Below are 20,180 nucleotides of genomic sequence, written 5' to 3' on the forward strand. Positions count from 1 at the left end.
GACTGGCAAGGCAGAAAAGCTGCATTATAGAATAAGAACCGCCGAAATACCAGACAGACCTGGGTTCTGATCTGCGAGCCTCTGGCTATAGAACTACCACAGTTTGGGAACAGACAGTACTATAATTCAGCAAGAGTAGGTCAATTTTAAGAGCTGATCTTTTAGTCCAGGCAAAATAGAGAGATCAAGAACTCCCTGGAGGCAGAAACTTATTTTGCCTGTGTGTTCCTGGTGCCTCACACACTCCGGGTACTTCATGAATGTTTGTTGACTTGGGTATGGGACGTGGAAGGAAGGGGGCAGAAGAGGAAACTTCAGTGAGTTTAGAATTAAGAGTCCGAGGGGGAGACAGCTTAGAGAGTGTGGGTCCAAAAGAGAGACCCCACAGGCATTTGTGGCCCTGGTTCCTTTCCTCCAAACTGCAAAGACATCCCCTAGAGGCCCAGGGTGCTGTGGCTTTAAATGACTTCAGCGTGTCAATGAATCTGCTTTGCTAAAAGAGTTATCCTCTTGCTCCTGCGCTTGGCCTCCCCCTCCTTCCAGCTCCCCAAACCCTTCTCGGCCGCTGTGATGGGATAATTAGATGCGAGAGCTCAGCACAGATGATGCTCCAGTTGCTTAGCAACTAATGGTTTCCATGGAGACCGCAAAGCACAGCCTCCAGAGCAGCCAGTGAGCAGCTCGGCAGGGCAGGGAGAAGACGCAACTCTCAGTTCCTCCAGAAACCTGGGGAGGGCCAGGGTAGGGAAGGGGGGCTGGAGGGAAAAGGGAAGGCTTAAAGGCACAGGGCCTTGTTAGCCCTTTAAAATCCGGGCAGAGCTCTGCCCTGCCCTACCCCACTCTGTCCCACTCCTAATTTCAGATGGGGTGTGGACTGTGGTGTGGACCCAAGACAACCCAGCCTGCACTTAACCTGCCCCCCCCTTTCTGCTTCCTGGTTTGGGACTGGAAGAGATACTTCCCCAGCCCCAGGCTCCACATCCTTCCAGGTCAGTGATGGGATTTCAAGAGCACCAGGAAGATCCCCTCACCCCTAGGGTGCCAGCACCTACTTTGTTCCCTCTCCCCAAAGTTCTCCTCAATGTGCAAACAGTCCTCTTTTGGTTTGTAGGATGGTGGTAGGCAGACAAAAGCCAAGGCACAGAAAAAACAAAATTCAATTCCTCACCCCAAGGCAGCCTGTCCTGAGAGACTGGGGAAAATACATCTGCCCCTATCTCCTCCAAAGAGGATTCGTTGCTTGCTTGTGTGTGTGTGTGTGTGTGTGTGTGTAAGGGGCACAGCACAGAGCATGTGGTAATTCAAAGTCTGGGCCTCTCAGACGAGGCAGTTGACGTTACCTGGAAGCTTATTAGAAATGTAGACTTTCCGGCTTCACCTCAGACCCACTGAATCAGAACCTGCCTCTCAGTGAGATCCTTAGTGATAAATCAGCCCCGGAAATGTGGACCAGCGATGGTCTGAGAGCCTCCTACCCTCTGTTTGGGTCCATGAGTTCTAGCCTCACAGTCACCCCATGCTAGCACTCCAGCTTTGAAGCTCCCCCTCCCATCATGGGAGTAAGGACATAGCAACCCCCCCCTCACTTCCTTACAGGACCCTGGCCCTTCTCTGGGACTGGGGAAGAGAGAATGGTTCATGGCGTCCAGACATCCTTCAGGGATGTAGCTTTCGGCCCCTCCTAGCAAAGTCTCCCTCTGAGTCTGTTTCCACACCTACAAAAGAGAGCCAGTGACATGGACAGCCCACAGTGGCCAGAATGAGAAGTATGGTGGCCCATGCCCTGTGCCCATTGCGAGGACTTTCTCCTCTTCTCTCCTTGCTTTCCACAACTCCTCTCTCACTTCTGTCTGGTTGAGCCCAGGGGTGGGGGATGTAGTCAGAGGGGTTGTGCGTCTTTTTATTTTCTCCTGCCAGGTCTCTCTCTCCTCCATTCTCCATCAGTTTGACAATGGTGCCGACTGAGGCTGACTGCCCTTCTCTACGGGACAGGGCTGGTGCCCCCCTCTCCTGTTTCTCTAAAAGTCTTCCCTAGCATCTCTTGGCCCCTTCAGAGGACTTTGACTCCCACACACTCCCTGGCATGGACACCCCTCTGCTTCTCCCCAGACAGCAGTGTCTGGGCCTTACTGGCCTCCGTGAATTGGAACCCCCCATCCCCTACTACCAGCCTGAGTTTCCCTCCCATCCTTGCTTGTCCAGGGCCCTGTCTGGGGCCCCTCAGCATTCATCTCCTCTTCTTGCACACCAGGACAATCTCAGAACTTGCTGCCCCTCTGGAAGGCTCCCCTCATCTGTGGGGAGTCATCCTCAACAGGCCACACTTCCAGAGGCACGTGCAAGCAGGAATGCTCAGGCCCTAACATGTGGGAGTTCTAGGGGAAGGGGTGATTTCCACCCCCATCTTAATAACCCAGCCCCTCTGCAGCTGACTAAGCCGGCAAGATCCAGCCAGGGCATCCCCACTTCTGGCCTCAGAGCTGGCTCCCCGTCCTGAAAAACCTGTCTGGGGGGCCTGCCCTGAGGCTATAGGGCCCAAAGGGCAGGTTGGACAGGATTCCCCTCCAGCCACTCCCACCCCAAGACAAAATCAGCCACCGCAGGGGCCTGGCCTCACTTGCCTCTGGAAGCCACAGCCAGCCAGCTCCTGTTCTAGCTCCCGGCCCAGCTATGGCATCCCTGCTGCCCGTCCAGACCTGGCCCTTGATCCTGATTCTGCTGACTGTCCTGGCCCTGGGGGCTGCAGGTCTCTGCCATCTCTGGTGGGGTGTGGGGAGGGACTCTGAGTCCAGCGCAGGAGGCACTGTGCCTTCGGGGCCCTCGAAGAGGAGCTGGTCTGGCCAGTTGGGGGTGGGGGGCCGGTGAAGGCAGTGACCAGGCATCAGTCACTGAGCCCAGGGCACACTCCTGGTCCTCTTCCAAACCCGTGAGGCAGAGAGGTGTGGGAAAGGGCCCCAGGCTAAGAATCCCGGTAAGGTTGGTGGCCGCCCCCTACTGGCATCAGAGCCTGGCCGCTGGTGGACGGCCCAGCTTCTGCAGCCCAAGCCTGCCACCTGGTGGTCAGATGAGCAAAGGCCTGTGTTCTGCCAACGCGTGGTAGAGTGGAAGGGGAGGCGTCTGCATCCTTAGAAATGGCACCCAGGGGTGAGGGCCCGATCTGATGGTGGGGAAGGGGTTTGGTTGCCCCAGCTCGAACTCCCTCTTGGCCCCCCAGAAAACTTCAACATCTCAAGCATCTCGGGTCTGCTGTCCCCGGCACTAACGGAGAGCCTGCTGGTTGCCTTGCCCCCTTGTCACCTCACAGGGGGCAATGCCACACTCATGGTCCGGAGAGCCAATGACAGCCAAGGTTTGCTACCCCCTCCCAGGGTGGCCCTCTGATCCCCAGAGACCCTACCCAGGACACCATCTGCACCCCCCTTCCCCAGCTCCTGCCTTCCTATAACCCTTCTCCTGGGCCACCCATATTTCACCACCCATATTTCATATTCCATACTTCACCCCCAACTTGCTGCCCAGTGGTGAAATCTAGCTTCGTGGTGCCTCCATGCCGTGGGCGCAGGGAGCTGGTGAGTGTGGTGGACAGCGGGGCCAGCTTCACAGTCACCCGGCTCAGCGCATACCAGGTGACAGACCTCGTGCCAGGAACCAAATACTAGTAGGTCCCAGATCCAGGGCACCTGTGGGAGGGGGTGCAGGGAGAGAAGATGGGTCCTGACATTTGCTGGTGGGGAGGGATCTGGTCAGCTTGGGGTAAGAAAGTAAGGATACGGCTGAAGGGATCAAGAGCCTAGAGGAAGGCACAGCTAGGAAGGGGGAGGCCTGGGCTCTCTCCCTCTCTTCCCAAATCCCAGATAATCACTGAGGAGTCTCTCCTCTCTCCCCCAAACCCCTCCACAAAAGCGTTTCCTACCTAGTGACGAAGGGGACATCCACTGAGTCCAGTAGAGAGATCCCAATGTCCACACTTCCTCGTAAGTAAATCAGGGCTCTCCAAATCTTCCCTGGGCTCCCTTAGCTTCTTTGTGTACCTGTATCCTAGCCCTGAGCCCTTGGCCTTTTAACTGCCTGTCGACTCATCTCATAAACTAAATGTTCTCTGTGGGTAGGGATCGTGTCCAATCAGTTTCTGTGTCCTCAGTGGCCAACACAGGAGATGCTTCATAAACGTTTACGTGATGAATGTGTGGCTCAGCTGACTGGTTGGTTGAATAAATGGATGAAGGAAATCTGGGTGAGCCAGAGAGCCTCAGGTCGGGACAGGGGCTCCTCCTGCCCACCAAGGCCTCCCCTGCCTCTTCTGACAGGAAGGAAGGTGGAATCCATTGGGCTGGGAATGGCCCGGACGGGGGGCATGGTGGTCATCACAGTGCTGCTGTCTGTCGCCATGTTCCTGCTGGTGGTGGGCTTCATCATCGCGTTGGCTCTGGGCGCCCGGAAGTGAGGAGGCCAGCGCCAGGCAGCAGACCTCTATGAGGTCCGGGACCCTGTCCATTTCCCCAGCCTGTGTGCCCGCCTCCTCTGCTGAAAAGACTACCTGCTCCCAGTCCTCAACCATGGCTTCTAAGGGGCCTTCACCTCTCCTCCCTGCCCCCTCTCACTGGAGCCTTTTCCTCCCTCTGCCCTCCCCTAGGTCCCTGGTGCCTCCCCTCCCTCCACTCCCTATAATCCCCTCGGCCCACTCCTGTCAGAACTGATGCTCCTCCCACTTCTCCTCTTTAATCTCATCCCCCCCCAACAATTCACCCTTTCGTCAGTGACAGAAATCCCCTCAATAAAGTCTGACACCACATCTGCCCTGTGTTTCCCTTCTATGGGCTCCACCTGGGGGGAAGAGAATCCTCCTCAGGCAGCAGGTGCTCCCCATCCCCTCCCTGCCCCACAACCCAGAGCGGCTTCTCTCAGGAAGGGGCCTGGATGATTCGGAGTCAGGAGTCAAGGGTTCTCAGAACACACCTGGGCTGTGGGTTTTGCCCCGCTTGGCTGCAGGCAACCCAGCCGGCTTGTGGTGCACTGTGTGGACGGCTCTGGAGGCCGGAGGGTCTCGGGATGTTGGGGGAGCAAAGGAAAGTGGTGGGGAAAGGAGTACAGGCTCTGACTAGGGACAAAGAGGGCCACCTGGGTGAGGCCCTGAACAGGACGCTGAGCGGTGGGAGAAGTGGAGAATAGGGTAAGAGAGACTAGGAGGAGGGAGCGGAAGTGAAGAATCCTGGGTAGAGGACAAGAGTGGTACAGTCTGGTCACTGAGGGAAAAGAGCAGGAGTGGTCCCCTTTCCAATACATGTCCCTTGTAAGGATCAGTGATTTTTGTATTGATCTCAGAGGAAGTACCAGGATCTTTAAGGTGATCTTCAAGACCAGCCCTAGTCTTTCCCCTCACAGCTCCTCCATTCTCACCATGTTCCCTCCAATATCCTGTGCTCCTTCTTGCCTCAGGGCTTTTGCACAGACTATTCCATATGCCTGACTTGCTCTTATGACTGCCCCCAACCCCACCCCACACCGATTGCATAGGTAACCCACCTCCAGGGAAGCCTCTGACCTCCATCCCCTCACTAGGTTCCCCTATCCTGTCTTTCATAGCATTACTCTGGTTTATAATTATGTTTATGTGGTTATTCTATTGTCTCTCCCAGTAGACTGTATGTTCCCAAGAGCAGTCATTTTGTTCCCAAGGGCCTGCAGTACCTGTGCTTCACAGTGTTGGGGGCATAGTGGGTACTCAGTAAATACTTGTTGAATAAGTGAACAAATGAATGAATGAAAGTACAGTCCCTTGAAGAAAAGGTGGGGACTGGGAAAGCGCCAAAAATTGTAAAAACAATAAAAAACAACAAACATAGAAGATGCTGGAACAATGGCCTTAACAACCCCTTTCTAGAGCAACCCAAGAGCCTGGGAGACGAAGGCAATGGAAGAGAGGAACAACAGTATTTATTCATTCAACAAACATTAACTGAACATTTATTATGCACCAGGCACTACTAGAAGGGCTAGGAATAAAATGTAGCAAGGCATTGTTCCTCCTTCATGGGGTTTATGTGGAATTCAATGCAAAAAACAGATTTCCAAAAATGCGAACGAGTAAATAAGTTAAATAAAAAGTGTGGTAAGTGTTGGGTGCCTGGGTGGCTCTGTTGGCTAAATGTCTGCCTTTGGCTTAGATCACACCCCAGGGTTCTGGAATCAAGTCCCACATCCGGCTCCCTGCTCTGTAGAGAGCCTACCTCTCCCACTTCCCCTGCTTTTGTTCCCTCTCTCACTGTGTCTCTCTCTGTCAAATAAATGAATGAAATCTTTAAAAAAGACTTTATTTACTTGAGAGGGAGAGGGAGCACAAGCAGGGGGAGTAGCAGGCAGATAAACCGTCTTAAATGGTAGACTGATTTGAAAAAGCCTATTAAAAAGTAGATGCATTACAATAACTTTTTATTCAGTCTTTATTTATTTATTTACTTGACACACAGAGATCACAAGCAGGCAGAAGCAGGCAGAGAGAAAGCAGGGAGCAGGCTCCCTGCTGAGCAGAGAGCCTGATGCGGGACTCGATCCCAGGACCCTGCGATCGAGACCTGATCCGAAGGCAGAGGCTTAACCCATTGAGCCACCCAGGCACCCCTTATTCAGTTTTTTTTTTTTTAAAGATTTTATTTATTTATTTGACAGAGAGATAGAGAGAAAGCAGAAGTAGGCAGAGCAGAGGCAGAGGGAAAGAGAGAAGCAGGCTCTCTGCTCAGAGCCCGATGTGGGGCTTGATCTCAGGACCCTGGGATCATGATCTGAGCCAAAGGCAGAGGCTTAACCCACTGTGCCACCAAGATGCCCCCTTTATTTAGTTTTTTAAAAAATATTTTATTTATTTATTTGACGCAGAGAGAGAGAGAATAAGCAGGTAGAGCAACAGGCAGTGGGAGAAGGAGAAGTAGGCTCCTGGTGGAGCAGGGAGCCTGATGCAGGGCTCGATCTCAGGATGCTGTGATCTTTTTTTTTTTTTTCATATTTTTTAAAAAATATTTTTAAATGTATTTATTTGTCAGAGAGAGAGAGCGAGTGAGCACAAGCAAGGAGAGCAGCAGACAGGAGGAGGGAGAAGCAGGCTCCCTGCTGAGCAGGGAGCCCAATGCAGGACTTGATCCTGGGACCCTGGGATCATGACCTGAGATGAAGGTAGACGCTTCACCAACTGAGGAGCCACCCAGGTGCCTCCCTCTTATTTTATTTTTTTTAAGTAGTCTCCACAACCAACATGAGGTTTGAACGCACAACCCAAGATCAAACGTCTCATGCTCTACCACTGAGCCAGCTAGGCACACCAAACACAAATTATTTTTACAATTAGAGAAATTAGCCTTAGAATTACTATTAGAGATAATAAAGGTAGAGTCTTAGCAAATTTTCAAAAGGGAAGCTGTTCTTTTCACTTTAGTTGAAACAACATTTATCAAGGGTCTACCATATGCTAGGTACTCAAAGTTTCTGGACCATTAGACAAGCCACAGGCAGCGTAGAGAGTGCATAGGCTCTGATAGGGAACCCAGGATGCACAGAGGAACCAAAGGGGGCTAGTTCACCCACTGGCCAAATCTGGGACAATTTTATAATTATAGAATTTTATAGTTAAAACTTTTAAACAACTTATTATAATATTTTAAAATTTTATTTTATAATATTTTATTTAAAAATTTAATATTTTAAATTTTTAAATTTTTTTAAAATTTAAAAATTTTTTAATTTAAAAAAATTTAATTTAAAATTTAATTAAAATTTTTTTAATTTAAAAAATTTTTTTAAAAGATTTTATTTGGGACGCCTGGGTGGCGCAGTTGGTTGGACGACTGCCTTCGGCTCAGGGCGTGATCCTGGAGTCCCGGGATCGAGTCCCACATCAGGCTCCCAGCTCCATGGGGAGTCTGCTTCACTCTCTGACCTTCTCCTCGCTCATGCTCTCTCTCACACTCTCTCTCTCAAATAAATAAATAAAATCTTTAAAAAAAAAAAAGATTTTATTTATTTATTTGACAGAGATCACAAGTAGGCAGAGAGGCAGGCAGGGTGAGGGGGAAGCAGTATCCCCACTGAGCAGAGAGCCCAATGCGGAGCTTGATCCCAGGACTCTGAGATCATTACCTGGGCTGAAGGCAGAGGCTTAACCCACTGACCCACCCAGGCACCCCAATAAGTTGTTATAATTAATAATTACAAATAATCCACTCTAAGAATCCTTTGGGTCCATACAGACAATAAACAAACAAGTATGAGATAAGGGGACACCTGGCTGGCTCAGCTGGGGGAGCATGCAACTCTTGACCTCAAGGTTTTAAGTTCAAGCCCCATATTGGGTGTAGAAGTTACTTAAAAATAAAACCTCTACCTCTTGGAGTTAAAAAAATAAATAAATAGGGGTGCCTGGGTTGCTCAGTTCATTAAGCATCTGCCTTCAGCTCAGGTCATGGTCTTAGGGTCCTAGGACCGAGCCTTGCACTAGCTGGCCCCCTGCTCAGCAGGGAGTCTGCTTCTCCCTCTCCCTCTCCCCTTCCTCCCAACTCATGCTCTCTCTCTCTCTCTCTCTCTCTCTCTCAAATAAATAAAATATTAAAAAAATAAAATAAAATATTTTTAAAAAATAGGGACACCCAGGTGATAGAGTTGATTAAGCCTCCAACTCTTGGTTTCAGCTCTGGTCAGGATCTCATGGTCCTGGAATCAAGCTCTGTATCAGCCTCTTCGTTCAGCAGGGAATCTGCTTGGGCTTCTCTCTCCTCTTCCTGCCTCTCCCACTTGTGATCTCTCTCTCTTTCTCAAAATAAATAAATAAATCTTAAAAAATATATATGAGATACAGAAAAGCTCTTCCTTACAATAGATTGTCAGTTAAATAAATGGGAAAGGAATGATAGATTTAGAGAAATAATGATTTTACACCCATCATAGTAATGATTGATTCAGGCAAGGATCATAAATGGATACTAGAATTAATGGGCCTAAGCTTGGTGAGGACTAGGGTTTTTTTCGTGGTTTTTTTTTTAATTTTTTTCAAGAGCAAGATTTTATTTTTTATTTTTTTAAAGATGTTATTTATTTACCTGATAAAGCGAGAGAGCACAAGCAGGAGGAGCAGCAGAAGGAGGGGGAGAAGCAGGCTCCCTGCTGAGCAGGGAGCCCAACATGGGACTAGACCCCAGGACCCTGGGATCATGACCAGAGCTGAAGGCAGACGCCCAGCCCTCTGAGCCACCCAGGTGCCCTTATTTATTTATTTTAAATAAAATTTATTTATTTAAGTAATCCCTCCACCCAAGGTGGGGCTCGAACTCACAACCCTGAGATCAAGAGTCACATGCTCCACTGACTGAGCCAGCCAGGCATCCTAAGGAACAGGATTCTAGATCAAAGTATCTCCCCACAAATTACTTACTAATTACGAGAGAGAGAGAGAGAGAGAGGATAACTACCCTCAAGAAACCTGGTGGCAGGTACCTGGGTGGCTCAGTGGGTTAAAGCCACTGCTTTCGGCTCAGGTCATGATCTCAGGGTCCTGGGATCAAGTCCCGCATTGGGCTCTCTGCTCAGCAGGGAGCCTGCTTCCTCCTCTCTCTCTCTCTCTCTCTGCCTACTTGTGATCTCTCTCTGTCAAATAAATAAATAAAATCTTTAAAAATAATAATAAAAAAAAGAAACCTGGTGGCTACCACTAAACCAAGTGGCTGAAGTTAACATCACTAATAATGAGACACACTGACATAGTGTGCCTCTTGGTGTGAGTTACTGAGAAGGAGGCAACCTCTCTCGTGTGATATTCTTGCCCCAAATGCACAATTCTAATTATGAGCAGACATCAGACAGACCTAAACTAAGGGACATTCTACAAAATAAATGTCCTATACTCTTCCCAAAATGTCAATGTTATGAAAGATTTAAAAGGCTGAGAAACTGCTTGGGATGAAAGGAGGACAAAAGACTTGAAGATGAAATGCACTGCGTGAGCCTGAACCGGATCCTAGACCAGGGTGCAAACTTATATAAAGGACGTCATTGGGACAATTAGTGAAATTTGAATAGCATCTGTATGTTAAATATAGTATTGACTCAATGTTAAGTTTTCTGATTTTGATAATGGTCTCATTTCGGGCTTTCTGGTTATATATGCCAATATCCCTGTTTTTAGGAAATAACTAATGAAGTATTTATGGCTAAGGGCATTATGTCTGCAAATTACCCTTCGTTCAGAAAAATAACAATAGATGTCTTTTTTACAGAGAGAAAAATTAAAATGTGATAAAATGTTAATACTTGGTGTCATTAGTGGATTATAGGATTCAGATATACAAGAATTTTTATACTGTTCTTGGGATTTTTCTGTAAATTTGAAATGATTAAAAACCAAATTTTAGGGCACCTGGGTGGTTCAGTCAGTTAAGCGACTGCCTTCAGCTCAAGTCATGATCCCAGGGGTCCCATTTGGCATCCCAGTCAGGATCCTGGGATGGAGTCCTGCCTTGGGCTCCCTGCTCTGCAGGGAGTGTGCTGCTCCCTCTGTCCCGATCCCCACACCCTGTGTGCTCTCGCTCTCGCTCTCGCTCTCTCTCTCTCTTCTTCTCTCTCTCTCTCAAATAAATAAAATCTTTTAAAACCAACAAAACAAAACACCCTCCTGGGACTCCTGGGTGACTCAGTCGGTTTTCAGCTCAGGTCATGATCCCAGGCTCCTGAGATGGTGTCCCGCATGGGGCTCCTTGCTCAGCAGAGAGCCTGCTTCTTCCTCTGCCTGCAGCTCCTCCTGCTTGTGCTCTCTTTCTCTCTGACAAATAAATAAAATCTTTATTTTTTAATTTATTTTTTAAAAGATCTTATTTATTTGAGAGAGAGAGAGCACGCGAGCACAGGGGTGGAGTAGGGCAGGGAGGGGAGAAGTAGGGGGAGAAATAGACTCCCGGCTGGTCAGGGAGCCCGTGGTCCCAGGACCCTGGGATCATGACCCAAGCCAAAGGCACATCCTTAACCTCTAAGCCACCCAGGCGCCCCTAAATGAAATCTCAACCCCCTCCCCCCCCCAGAAAACCCCACCTTCCAATCCTATCTCCACCAAGTATTATGGGTGAGATCTTGGATAAGCCGCAGAATCTATCAGAACCTCTAAAAGTAACTATTGATGCGATGCCGGGATGGTTCATCAGGGGTGGTGGTAGGGAAACTTAACCAAACACAGGAAGAGCTCCGTGCAAATGCAGAGCGGGAAGACGGCCCGGGATCCCTCCCTTCAGGACCCCCAAGCCCCCAAACGAAAGTGTAGGGGTTGAAGAGTGAGGTCGCAGAGAGCAGCGGGTGCAGGCCAGAGGCGATTAAAGGCGTCAAATTGAGGACTCTCCACACCTGAGCCGGCGCCAACTAACCGGATCCGAGCCCGGGCTTTGAGGAAGTGGGGCGAGGCCTCAGCCTCAGTGTCTCCAGTATCCCACCCCCTGCCGGGCGACCTCTCCTCTCTCTGAAGGTGGACCTGAAACTCCAACACCACGACCTCTGGGCCAGCCTCCATGGCCAGGTCCCGGGCTTGCTGGACTGGGACATGGGCAATGAGTCCTTTCTGGCCTTCACCACCGCTCACCTGCCCCCGGCGGAGCAGAACCGTGAGTGCCCCGGGACGTGGGGGAGGGGCGCGGCGGGCGGCTAGGGTGTCCTCGCGGGGCGCGGGGGCGCTCGCCCCCGGCCCCTCCCGCCCCGCCCCCAGGCCCCCCACCTCTGGTCCCGCGGGCCAACCTGGAGCCCGCTGTGGTTTCGTGGGCCCTCGCCCCTCCGCTGAGCCCGCGCCCCCTTCCCGCCCCACCCCACCCCACCTCGGGCAAGGCGGCCTCTACGGAGAACCCCCCCCTGCGGGCAGTGGGTCCCACCCGGGCATCCATTCGCCAGCCCGCCGCCTGCCACCTCCGCCCCACTGTCCGCCCAGTCCCAGAACCTTCTAGGCCTCACCGCGGCCCTTTTCCCATGGCGCCTACCGCCATTTGGCACACCACACATTCCCCTCGTTGTTCTGTTTTTTAAAAAAGTTATCAGTTTTGCTCCAGGCTGTAGCCCCCCTCTTAGTACATTGGCTGACACCTAGAGGCGCTCAATATTTGCTGAACGAATGGTTGACCGTCAGAGTTTTTAAAAAGAGGACTTTTCTTGGGACCTCAGGGGCAGAGAGTGGAGGTATCACCTCCTAGTTTGTGGTACATTATTGCCATCTGTTCGGGCAAGGTGCTTGGATTAGTCCATTGTCCCCCTTCAGTGCACCCCCCACGCCCTCACCCCACCTTCCGTCACCTCCCACACTCCCCTGTATCTACCCTAATTGTTTTAATATCTTTAGTATTTGAGAACTATTTAACGTTATTTTCTGTGTAGAGATGACCTTAATTTAATAAATGCTTATTCTCTTTTTTTTTTTTTTTCTTGGCCTACTCGCACTATTTTTTTTAAGATTTTATTTGAGAGAGAGAGAGCACTAGAGGGAAGAGGGTCAGAGGGAGAAGCAGACTCTGTGCTGAGCAGGGTGCCTGACGTGGGACTTGATACTGGGACTCCAGGATCATGACCTGAGCTGAAGGCCATCGCTTAACCAACTGAGCCATCCAGGTGCCCCTGTCTACTCGCATGTTTTTGAGAGCCATTCTGGTTGCTGAATGAAGATGTGGTTCCTTATTTCTGATGGCTGGGTGGTATTCTACCATCTGTGTATACTACATTTTGCATTTTAGTTCTCCTTGCTAATGAAGACTTATATTGTCTCCAGCTCTCTGCCTCCTTAAGTAATGCTAATGAATTCCAAAGTTTTTGTTGAGTAAGAAATATTTAAAGATTTTTATTTATTTATTAGAGATCACAAGCAGGCAGAGAGAAAGGTGGGGTGGGGGGGGAGCAAACTCCCTGCTGAGCAGAGAGCCCGATGTGGGGCAAGATCCCAGGACCCTGGGATCATGACTTGAGCTGAAGGCAAAGGCTTTAACCCACGGAGCCACCCAGGCGCCCCTGAGTAAGAAATATTTATTGAGCACCTCCAATTTGCCAGGCGATGTTCTAGACACTGTAATACATAATGAGTGAAACAGACAAGAATGTAAGTAGAAGCTTACATTCTACTGGAGGCAGACGGACAATCCACATAAAAAATATATAGTATGGTATAAAGTGACAACTAAGATGGGGAAAAAGGACACAGTAAGAGGGCTCGGAAATGGTAGTGGCTGTGGGTTGAGGTGGTGGCAGCCACAGTTTTAAGTAGGGTCATCAGGTTGGGCTTTCTTGAGAACATAATATTGGAGCAGAGGGTTGAAAAAGGTAAGACAGTGAGCCAAAAGGATATTTAGAAGAAAAGTTTCTCAGGCAGAAGAAATACTCAGGACAAAAGTTCTAAGGAGGCAATATTCCTGGCGTGTTTGAGGCACAGGAAAGAGACCAGTGAAGCTGTATCAAAGTCAAATACAGAGAGCAGTTCACAGGGTGTGGAACAAAGATCTGGAAGAGCCCATGTGCTACTTTAAGGACTGTAGGGTTGACTTTGAATAAGTTGTAGCATGGTTGAAAGGTTCTGAGCAAAGGAGTGACAATGATTCCCGAGGGTGTGACCCGTGTAGTTGCATAGGTGGCTGGTACTTGGTTTGATGCTCTGCTTTCAGTGTCTTAAGATTTTTAATTTTTTAATTTTTTTAAAGATTTTATTTATTTATTTGACAGAGATCACAAGTAGGCAAGAAAGGCAGCAGAGAGAGAGAGGGAAGCAGGCTTCCCGCTGAGCAGAGAGCCTGATGTGGGGCTCGACCCCAGGACCACGACCTGAGCCGAAGGCAGAGGCCTTAACCCACTGAGCCACCCAGGCACCCCAGATTTTTAATTTTTGAACAAAGAACCCTTCATTTTGCACTGGGCCCTGCAAATTATGTAACTGATCCTGCATGATCTATATCACTGTGGCTGATGTGTTGAATGTGGAGATAAGAAGCCAGTAGACTAGGCTACTACTGTAATCCAGACAAGAGCTGGTGGTAGGCTGGAGGGTCAGGGTGGTGGCAGAGAAGGCATAGTGTAAGAAAGAGAGATTAGGGGCACCTGGGTGGCTCAGTGAGTTAAGCCGCTGCCTTCGGCTCAGGTCATGATCTCAGGGTCCTGGGTCTTAAAAAAAAAAAAAAGAAAGAGAGATTAGAACATGATTCCTCCAAAGTTTTGGCTGGTTAAGTAAAAGGATGGAGTGGCCTCATGCTGAGACAGAGGAAACTTCTGGTAGGACATATTTTTTTTTTAAAGATTTTATTTATTTATTTGACAGACAGAGATCACAAGTAGGCAGAGAGGCAGGCAGAAAGGAGGAAGCAGGCTCTCCGCCAAGCAGAGAGCCCGGTGCAGAGCTCGATCCCAGGACCCTGGGATCATGACCTGAGCGAAGGCAGAGGCTTTAACCCACTGAGCCACCCAGGTGCCCCCAAACTGAAGTTCCTTGAGATAGTCTGCAAGGCCCTAGCTCCTCATCAGCGTCGTCATTCCTCCCAGGCTCTCTCCTCATCTCCAACACACCACACTTGAGATCCCAGGCCTTCCCACAAGCCATTATCTTTGCCAGAAACACTCTTTCCTCTTCCTCCTGCCCTAGTTAATGGCTAGTTACCCATCATGTTTCTGGTTTTTTAAAAGATTTACTTATTTGAGAGAGGGGGAGTGTGAGTGAGTGGGGGAAGGGGCAGAGGGGGAAGGAAGAGAACCTCAAGCAGACCCCCGCTGAGCACCGAGCCTGATGTGGGCCTTCTTCCCTTGACCCATGGGATCATGATCTGAGTCAAAATCACAAGGTTGGATGCTCCCCCGACTGAACCATCCAGGTGCCCCCATCCTGTTTCTATTTAAACATCTTGGTAAAATAGGCCTTCTCTGACTGCCTGTCCAAACACTCATAACACACATTTTATCATAATTACTTTGCTTAAGGCCTATCTCCAGGTCTGTCTTGTTCACTGCCGGGCAAATGGGAGGAGCTCAGCTTAACTGGATGGATGGATGGATATGTGGCGGGCTAGAAGCACGTCAAGTGTGTATTAGAGCTATGGGCTCAGCACTATGCTGGCTCCTTGGGATTAGGGGGAACTATTTCCACCACCCCCTGCCCCGCCCCAGGCCCAATGAGTGTTGTCATATGGCAGTTGAATCTAGGTTTTTATCTGGAAAATGAGGTTATACTTATTGAAGAACTCAATAATTAGAAAGGATTCCCATTACATTCTAATAATGTTCAACATAGTATTTGAAAAGAGGAAAAAGTACAGGTGTTTCTTTCTTTCTTTTTTTTTTTTTTTAAGATTTTTATTCATTTGTGAGAGTGAGAAAGAGAGTGAGTGGGGCACCTTGGTGGCTCAGTGGGTTGAAACCTCTTCCTTCAGCTCGGGTCATGATCCCAGGGTCCTGGGATTGAGCCCCACGTTGGGCAGGGCGCCTGCTTCTCCCTCTCTCTCTGCCTGCCTCTCCACCTACTTGTAATCTCTCTCTCTCTCTGTCAAATAGATAAAATCTTTAAAAGAGAGAGAGAGAGAGAGTGTGTGTGTACAAGCAAGGGGAGCAACAGGCAGAGGGAGGAGCAGGTTCCCTACTGAGCAAGGAGCCCAATGCAGAACTTGATTCCAGGACCTTGGGTTCATGACCTGAGCCAAAGCCAGATGCTTAACCATCTGAGCCACCCAGGCATCCTGAAAAGAGGAAAAAGTAGAAAGAGAAAGAAAGAAAAAGACAAAACTACTATTACTTATAGAAAAAAGAATGTTAAGATAGAAACTATACAAAATCAATATGCAAATTATTAGAACCAATAAGGGCCCAGCAAGTTTGCTGGTAATAAGAACAACATACTAATAAACACTGTTCCTCCAAGCAGCCTGAAGAAACTGGAAAATATAATAATAATAAATAATAAAAATTATATTATTTGGTTGCAGTAACAATCAAAATTATAAAGTATCTAAGAGTTAACCCATCAAAGAATGAACTAGACCTTCAGGGGAAAGATGCAATCACTATTTAAGGACATAAGAGTTCTGAATAAATAAAGACATGAGGGGCACCTGGGTGGCTGAGTGGGTTAGGCCTCTGTCTTCGGCTCAGGTCATGATCCCAGGGTCCTGGGATCGAGCCCTGGATCAGGCTCTCTGCTCGGCAGGGAGCCTGTTTCCCCCCCTCTCTCTGTCTGCCTCTTTGCCTACTTGTGATCTCTCTCTCTGTCAAATAAGAAAATAAAATCTTTAAAAAAAAAAAAAAAGGAACTTCAATTTGGCCCTCATGGAAAGCCATCAGAAAGTTTTTAAGTAGAAGGGTGACAAGATTGGATTGATATTTTAGGAAGATGTTCCAGCTGCCGTGGGATTAAAGTTAGAGCAGCAGAGAAACATAAACGCCATTCAGGTGCTCCTGGACTTGGGAGTTGCCTAGGTGTGGCTAGACCGGAAAAAAGAGATCAGAAGTCAAGAACGCTTGCACGTTTCTGGCCGGAAGGACTGGGTAGGTGGCAGTGCCACTTGCTGAGACAAGGTACACAGGAAGAAGAGCAGGAAGATGGAGTTTGGTTTTAGAAATGTTGAGTTCGAAGTGCCTACAGCTTGTTCCGATAAAGACCTCCCATAGGCAGTTCTGTTTATGGGCAAGCAGAGCCATCTGGCTAGAGGTAAAGATTTGGAAGCCCTGAATTGAGAGATGGTGGCTGAAGTCACAGGCATCCATGAGCTTTCTCGGGGCACAGGGTGTGTGGAGTGAAGAGAATGAGAAGGTCAGAGAAGTCAAATTTGGTGTCCTCACGCCCTGGGGAGAGCCCACAGCTATCTCCCAGAGAAACTTCCAGGCCCAGGATCCTGGGGCCGCAGTGGAAATCCTAGGACATTTCGACCCTCTTCTATCTTTCTTTTTGTCAGTTGCCAGATATAGACTCCGAATAGTTGAGCCACCAAAAGAACCCGTGAACAAAACAGCCAGCCCTGATGACGATGGTGAGTAGGGGGCAGTGAGTTCTGCTCGGGCCAGCCCCCAGAGCCAGCGAGCTGTGGCGCACAACCTCCTTCTCTCCACACAGGCCCAGCCCTTGAGCCCAACCTGTGGATGTGGGTAAACCCCAACATCGTGTTTCCCCCTGGAAAGCTGGAGGTCCCAGAACCTCGCCAGAGGGAGCATCTGCCAAGCACACTCCCCTCCCCTCAGCCGCCCCCCAAAGAGCAAGTCTTCGCCAATGCCAGCTGCTCCTCGGAGGCCACAGCCTTGGAGTCAGAGTCGCTGCCTTCTTCCAGCGAGCAGTCTCCCCCTCGGAAGCGGAGGCGGTTTGCCTCTTCCCCCAGCACCTGGGAGGTAGGAATTTCTGGGCCCATGGGCAGGACTTGGGGCTGTAGGCAGGGCGGCTTCGGGATGATACAGTGGAGAGGTGTTTGCTTAGGGATAACCAAGGGTTAATGGGTTCAGAAATCAGCCGTCCCCCCCTTGGGTTGGGGAGAAGCCCAGACAGGTGGCCCTAGACCACCCCGCTCCCTGCCACTGCACCCCACCCCCACTCCGCCCCGGAGCAGAGGCCGTGCAGTTAGGACCAGTTCCTACTCTGTGCTCCTCTAGCTCACAGAAGAGGAGGCTGAGGACCAGGATGACCGCTCCTCTGTGGCTCTCCCGCCCCCTCACAAAAGGGCCCCCCTCCAGAGTCGGAGGCTCCGGCAAGCCAACAGCCAGGAGGGGAGGCTCTGGTCCCGGCCCCCCCTCAATTACTTCCACCTAATTGCACTGGCATTAAGAAACAGTTCCCCCTGTGGCCTCAACGTGCAACAGATCTACAGTTTCACTCGGTATGTGCCCCCCGGGGGGGGGACCTATGAGGGGGGAGGGCAGGGACCCTGGCCTGATACTTTCCGATCTGCCCGTGGTCCTGGGCTGTTGCCTTGGCTTCCCATGTGGGTCTGACAGGATAAGTGTGTTCCCAGGTCTCCTTTCCCAGGCATTGCTTCGGGTTGTCCCCAGATGTGTGTCCACGTATCCTGTGTGTGGGAAAATATCCACGTCCACTCTCTTTCACATCTAAAAAATCCACCTGGTTTTTTTGTTTGTTTGTTTTTGTTTTTAAAGATTTTATTTATCTATTTGAGACAGGGATTACAAGTAGGCGGGGGGTGGGGGGGAGCAGGTTCCCTGCCAAGCAGAGAGCCTGATGTGGGGCTCCATCCCAGGACCGTGGGATCATGACCTGAGCCAAAGGCAGAGGCTTTAACCCACTGAGCCACCCAGGTACCCCCAACTTTTTGGGTTTTTTTGTTTTGTTTTGTTTTAAGATTTTATTTATCTCTTTATTTGAGAGGGAGAGGGAGCACAAGCAGGGGAACAGCAGAGGGAAAGGGAGAAGCAGGGAGCCTGACATTGGGCTCGATCCCAGGACCCTGGGATCATGACCCGAGCCAGAGGCAGATGCTTACCTACTGAGCCACCCAGGTACCCCTATACCTTAGTTCTTTAAAAAATAATTTCACCAGGGTCAGAAGTTCTCCTATCCTTACTGTCAGGAATTTTCCAGTAAAAAGTCTGGTTTCCCCAACAGCGTCTCGAAAGCTTTCCCTTTGGGCTGGCCTGCCAGCCATTGCCCCACATACCCCCAGGGGAGCCCAGTTGAATCACATTTAGCTTTGAGAGTCATGTACTCTGGAGTGTGAGGAGCTTCCCCGACCTTTTCCCTCTAGCGGGCGAGTCTTGGAATATTAATCCACCAGTGGTGTCCTTCCTTGACCTGGATTCCTCTCACAGGAGCTGATGGGCCTGATTCTGCTCTGTTCGCGTGGCAAGTCTCAGTCCTGAGCCCTCAGAGGGAAGGAGGAAAATGAGCCTGGGAATGCGAGCAATAAACTGGGTTTAAAAGATGAGGGTTTGGACAAGCAGCACACCAGGTCGGGTTTTGCCACGTGTTCCGTCAGCAAAGAGCTGGTCTTCGAGGCCAGCTTGCCATTCTCCCCCCGTGAGAGAGGGGCTGGGGCTCCTGGCCCCTGGGGGAGAACAGGAGTCTCAAGACAGGGCCTCTCCCCCAGGAACTGGGCCCTTCCTGACCATTCCTCCCTGTCCACAGACAACATTTCCCCTTTTTCCGGACGGCTCCGGAAGGCTGGAAGAATACCGTCCGTCACAACCTCTGTTTCCGAGACAGCTTTGAAAAAGTGCCAGTCGGCATGCAGGTCGGAGCCAGCACGCGGCCCCGCTCCTGCCTCTGGAAGCTGACCGAGGAGGGACACCGCCGCTTTGCCGAGGAGGCCCGCGCCCTGGTCTCCACGCGCCTGGAGAGTATCCAGCAGTGCATGAGCCAGCCAGGTGAGAGGCCCTGTCACGCCAGGGGCCCAGGGCAGGGGACCCGACCCTCCGGATGCAAAGCTGAGTGTGCAGGGAGGGAGCCTGGTTCACACTACTGGTGGGGCACCTCCTGTGGAAAGGGGAGAAGATGCCAGTGGCCTGAGACCCTGGGGCAGTGCCTGTCCGAGATGGGACCCCACCCCACACAGGCATGTCCTGGCAGTGCAGGGGGAGGGACAGAGAATTAACTGAGGTGCAGTTGACCTCATAGCCTCTGGAAATGGTGACCACACAGTGAGAGAAGCGGGCTATGAGCAGTTATGTGCAAAGGAGGCTTTTTCTTTTTCTGGAGACCTGGTGGCCTTTGGGCTTTGAGGGAGAAGTAGATTATCTGCCGTGACATGATCTGTGCTGAGGGAATAGCAGTTGCAAAGGGTGGATAGATTCTGTTGACTCTTTTTTAATTTTTTTACAGATGTGATGCCCTTCCTCTTTGACCTTTAACTCCAAGAAGCAGGAGTCAGCCCATCCTGTATTAAAGTTACCTGCAGCAGCCTGGTGTGTGTGTGTGTGTGTGTGTGTGTGTGTGGTCTCTGGGGCTTGGGACAGGGTGGAGGTGGGGGTCAGCTCTGAGGCTGGAAGTGAACACCAGGCCAATGGTCCCCTCCCGCAGAGGGAGCCCACGTCCTGCTTTCCCCAAAGGAAGAAAATACTCAACCCCCTTCAGGATCCTGGAGCTGTTCCCATTTTTCTGGATTATGAGGACAGTCTTGGGAGATGCCAGCTCAGAGCAGCCCACCACTCACAGGAGGGGTTGTAATCAACTGGGAACAGTGGAAAGAAGCCTAAGGAAAGACATCACTGTGGGGCAGTTG

At 50.3% G+C, this 20,180-nt stretch overlaps 2 protein-coding genes across 2 annotated transcripts; both read left to right on the forward strand.

Moving 5' to 3' along the window:
- The first annotated feature begins 1,759 nt into the window (after positions 1–1,759).
- On the forward strand, positions 1,760–4,718 carry UPK2 (uroplakin 2). The gene is made up of 6 exons (XM_044260631.1): positions 1,760–1,766; positions 2,657–2,746; positions 3,215–3,349; positions 3,520–3,658; positions 3,904–3,974; positions 4,308–4,718. The coding sequence occupies exons 1-6, from the start codon at positions 1,760–1,762 to the stop codon at positions 4,442–4,444; spliced, it is 579 nt and encodes a 192-aa protein (XP_044116566.1). The 3' UTR covers positions 4,445–4,718.
- A 6,830-nt stretch (positions 4,719–11,548) lies between these two features.
- On the forward strand, positions 11,549–19,846 carry FOXR1 (forkhead box R1). Its single transcript, XM_044260632.1, has 6 exons — positions 11,549–11,624; positions 16,917–16,991; positions 17,075–17,343; positions 17,602–17,825; positions 19,088–19,326; positions 19,781–19,846. Exons 1-6 carry the CDS (start codon positions 11,564–11,566, stop codon positions 19,807–19,809), a joined length of 897 nt encoding a protein of 298 aa, XP_044116567.1. The 5' UTR covers positions 11,549–11,563; the 3' UTR covers positions 19,810–19,846.
- The last annotated feature ends 334 nt before the right edge of the window (positions 19,847–20,180 follow it).

The sequence above is a fragment of the Neovison vison genome, chromosome 7 (assembly GCF_020171115.1).
Source record: "Neovison vison isolate M4711 chromosome 7, ASM_NN_V1, whole genome shotgun sequence".
NCBI lineage: Eukaryota > Metazoa > Chordata > Mammalia > Carnivora > Mustelidae > Neogale > Neogale vison.

What these genes read in the sequence shown, in the direction of transcription:
- UPK2 (XM_044260631.1), top strand. An exon ending in CCTGGCCCTGGGGGCTGCAG is followed by an intron (nt 2,747 to 3,214) that starts GTCTCTGCCATC and finishes TTGGCCCCCCAG; the next exon opens with AAAACTTCAACATCTCAAGC. An exon ending in CCCAATGTCCACACTTCCTC is followed by an intron (nt 3,975 to 4,307) that starts GTAAGTAAATCA and finishes CTCTTCTGACAG; the next exon opens with GAAGGAAGGTGGAATCCATT.
- FOXR1 (XM_044260632.1), top strand. Translation starts at nt 11,564, where the DNA reads ATGGGCAATGAGTCCTTTCTGGCCTTCACCACCGCTCACCTGCCCCCG. An exon ending in CTTCCCCCAGCACCTGGGAG is followed by an intron (nt 17,344 to 17,601) that starts GTAGGAATTTCT and finishes GTGCTCCTCTAG; the next exon opens with CTCACAGAAGAGGAGGCTGA. An exon ending in GCAGTGCATGAGCCAGCCAG is followed by an intron (nt 19,327 to 19,780) that starts GTGAGAGGCCCT and finishes ATTTTTTTACAG; the next exon opens with ATGTGATGCCCTTCCTCTTT.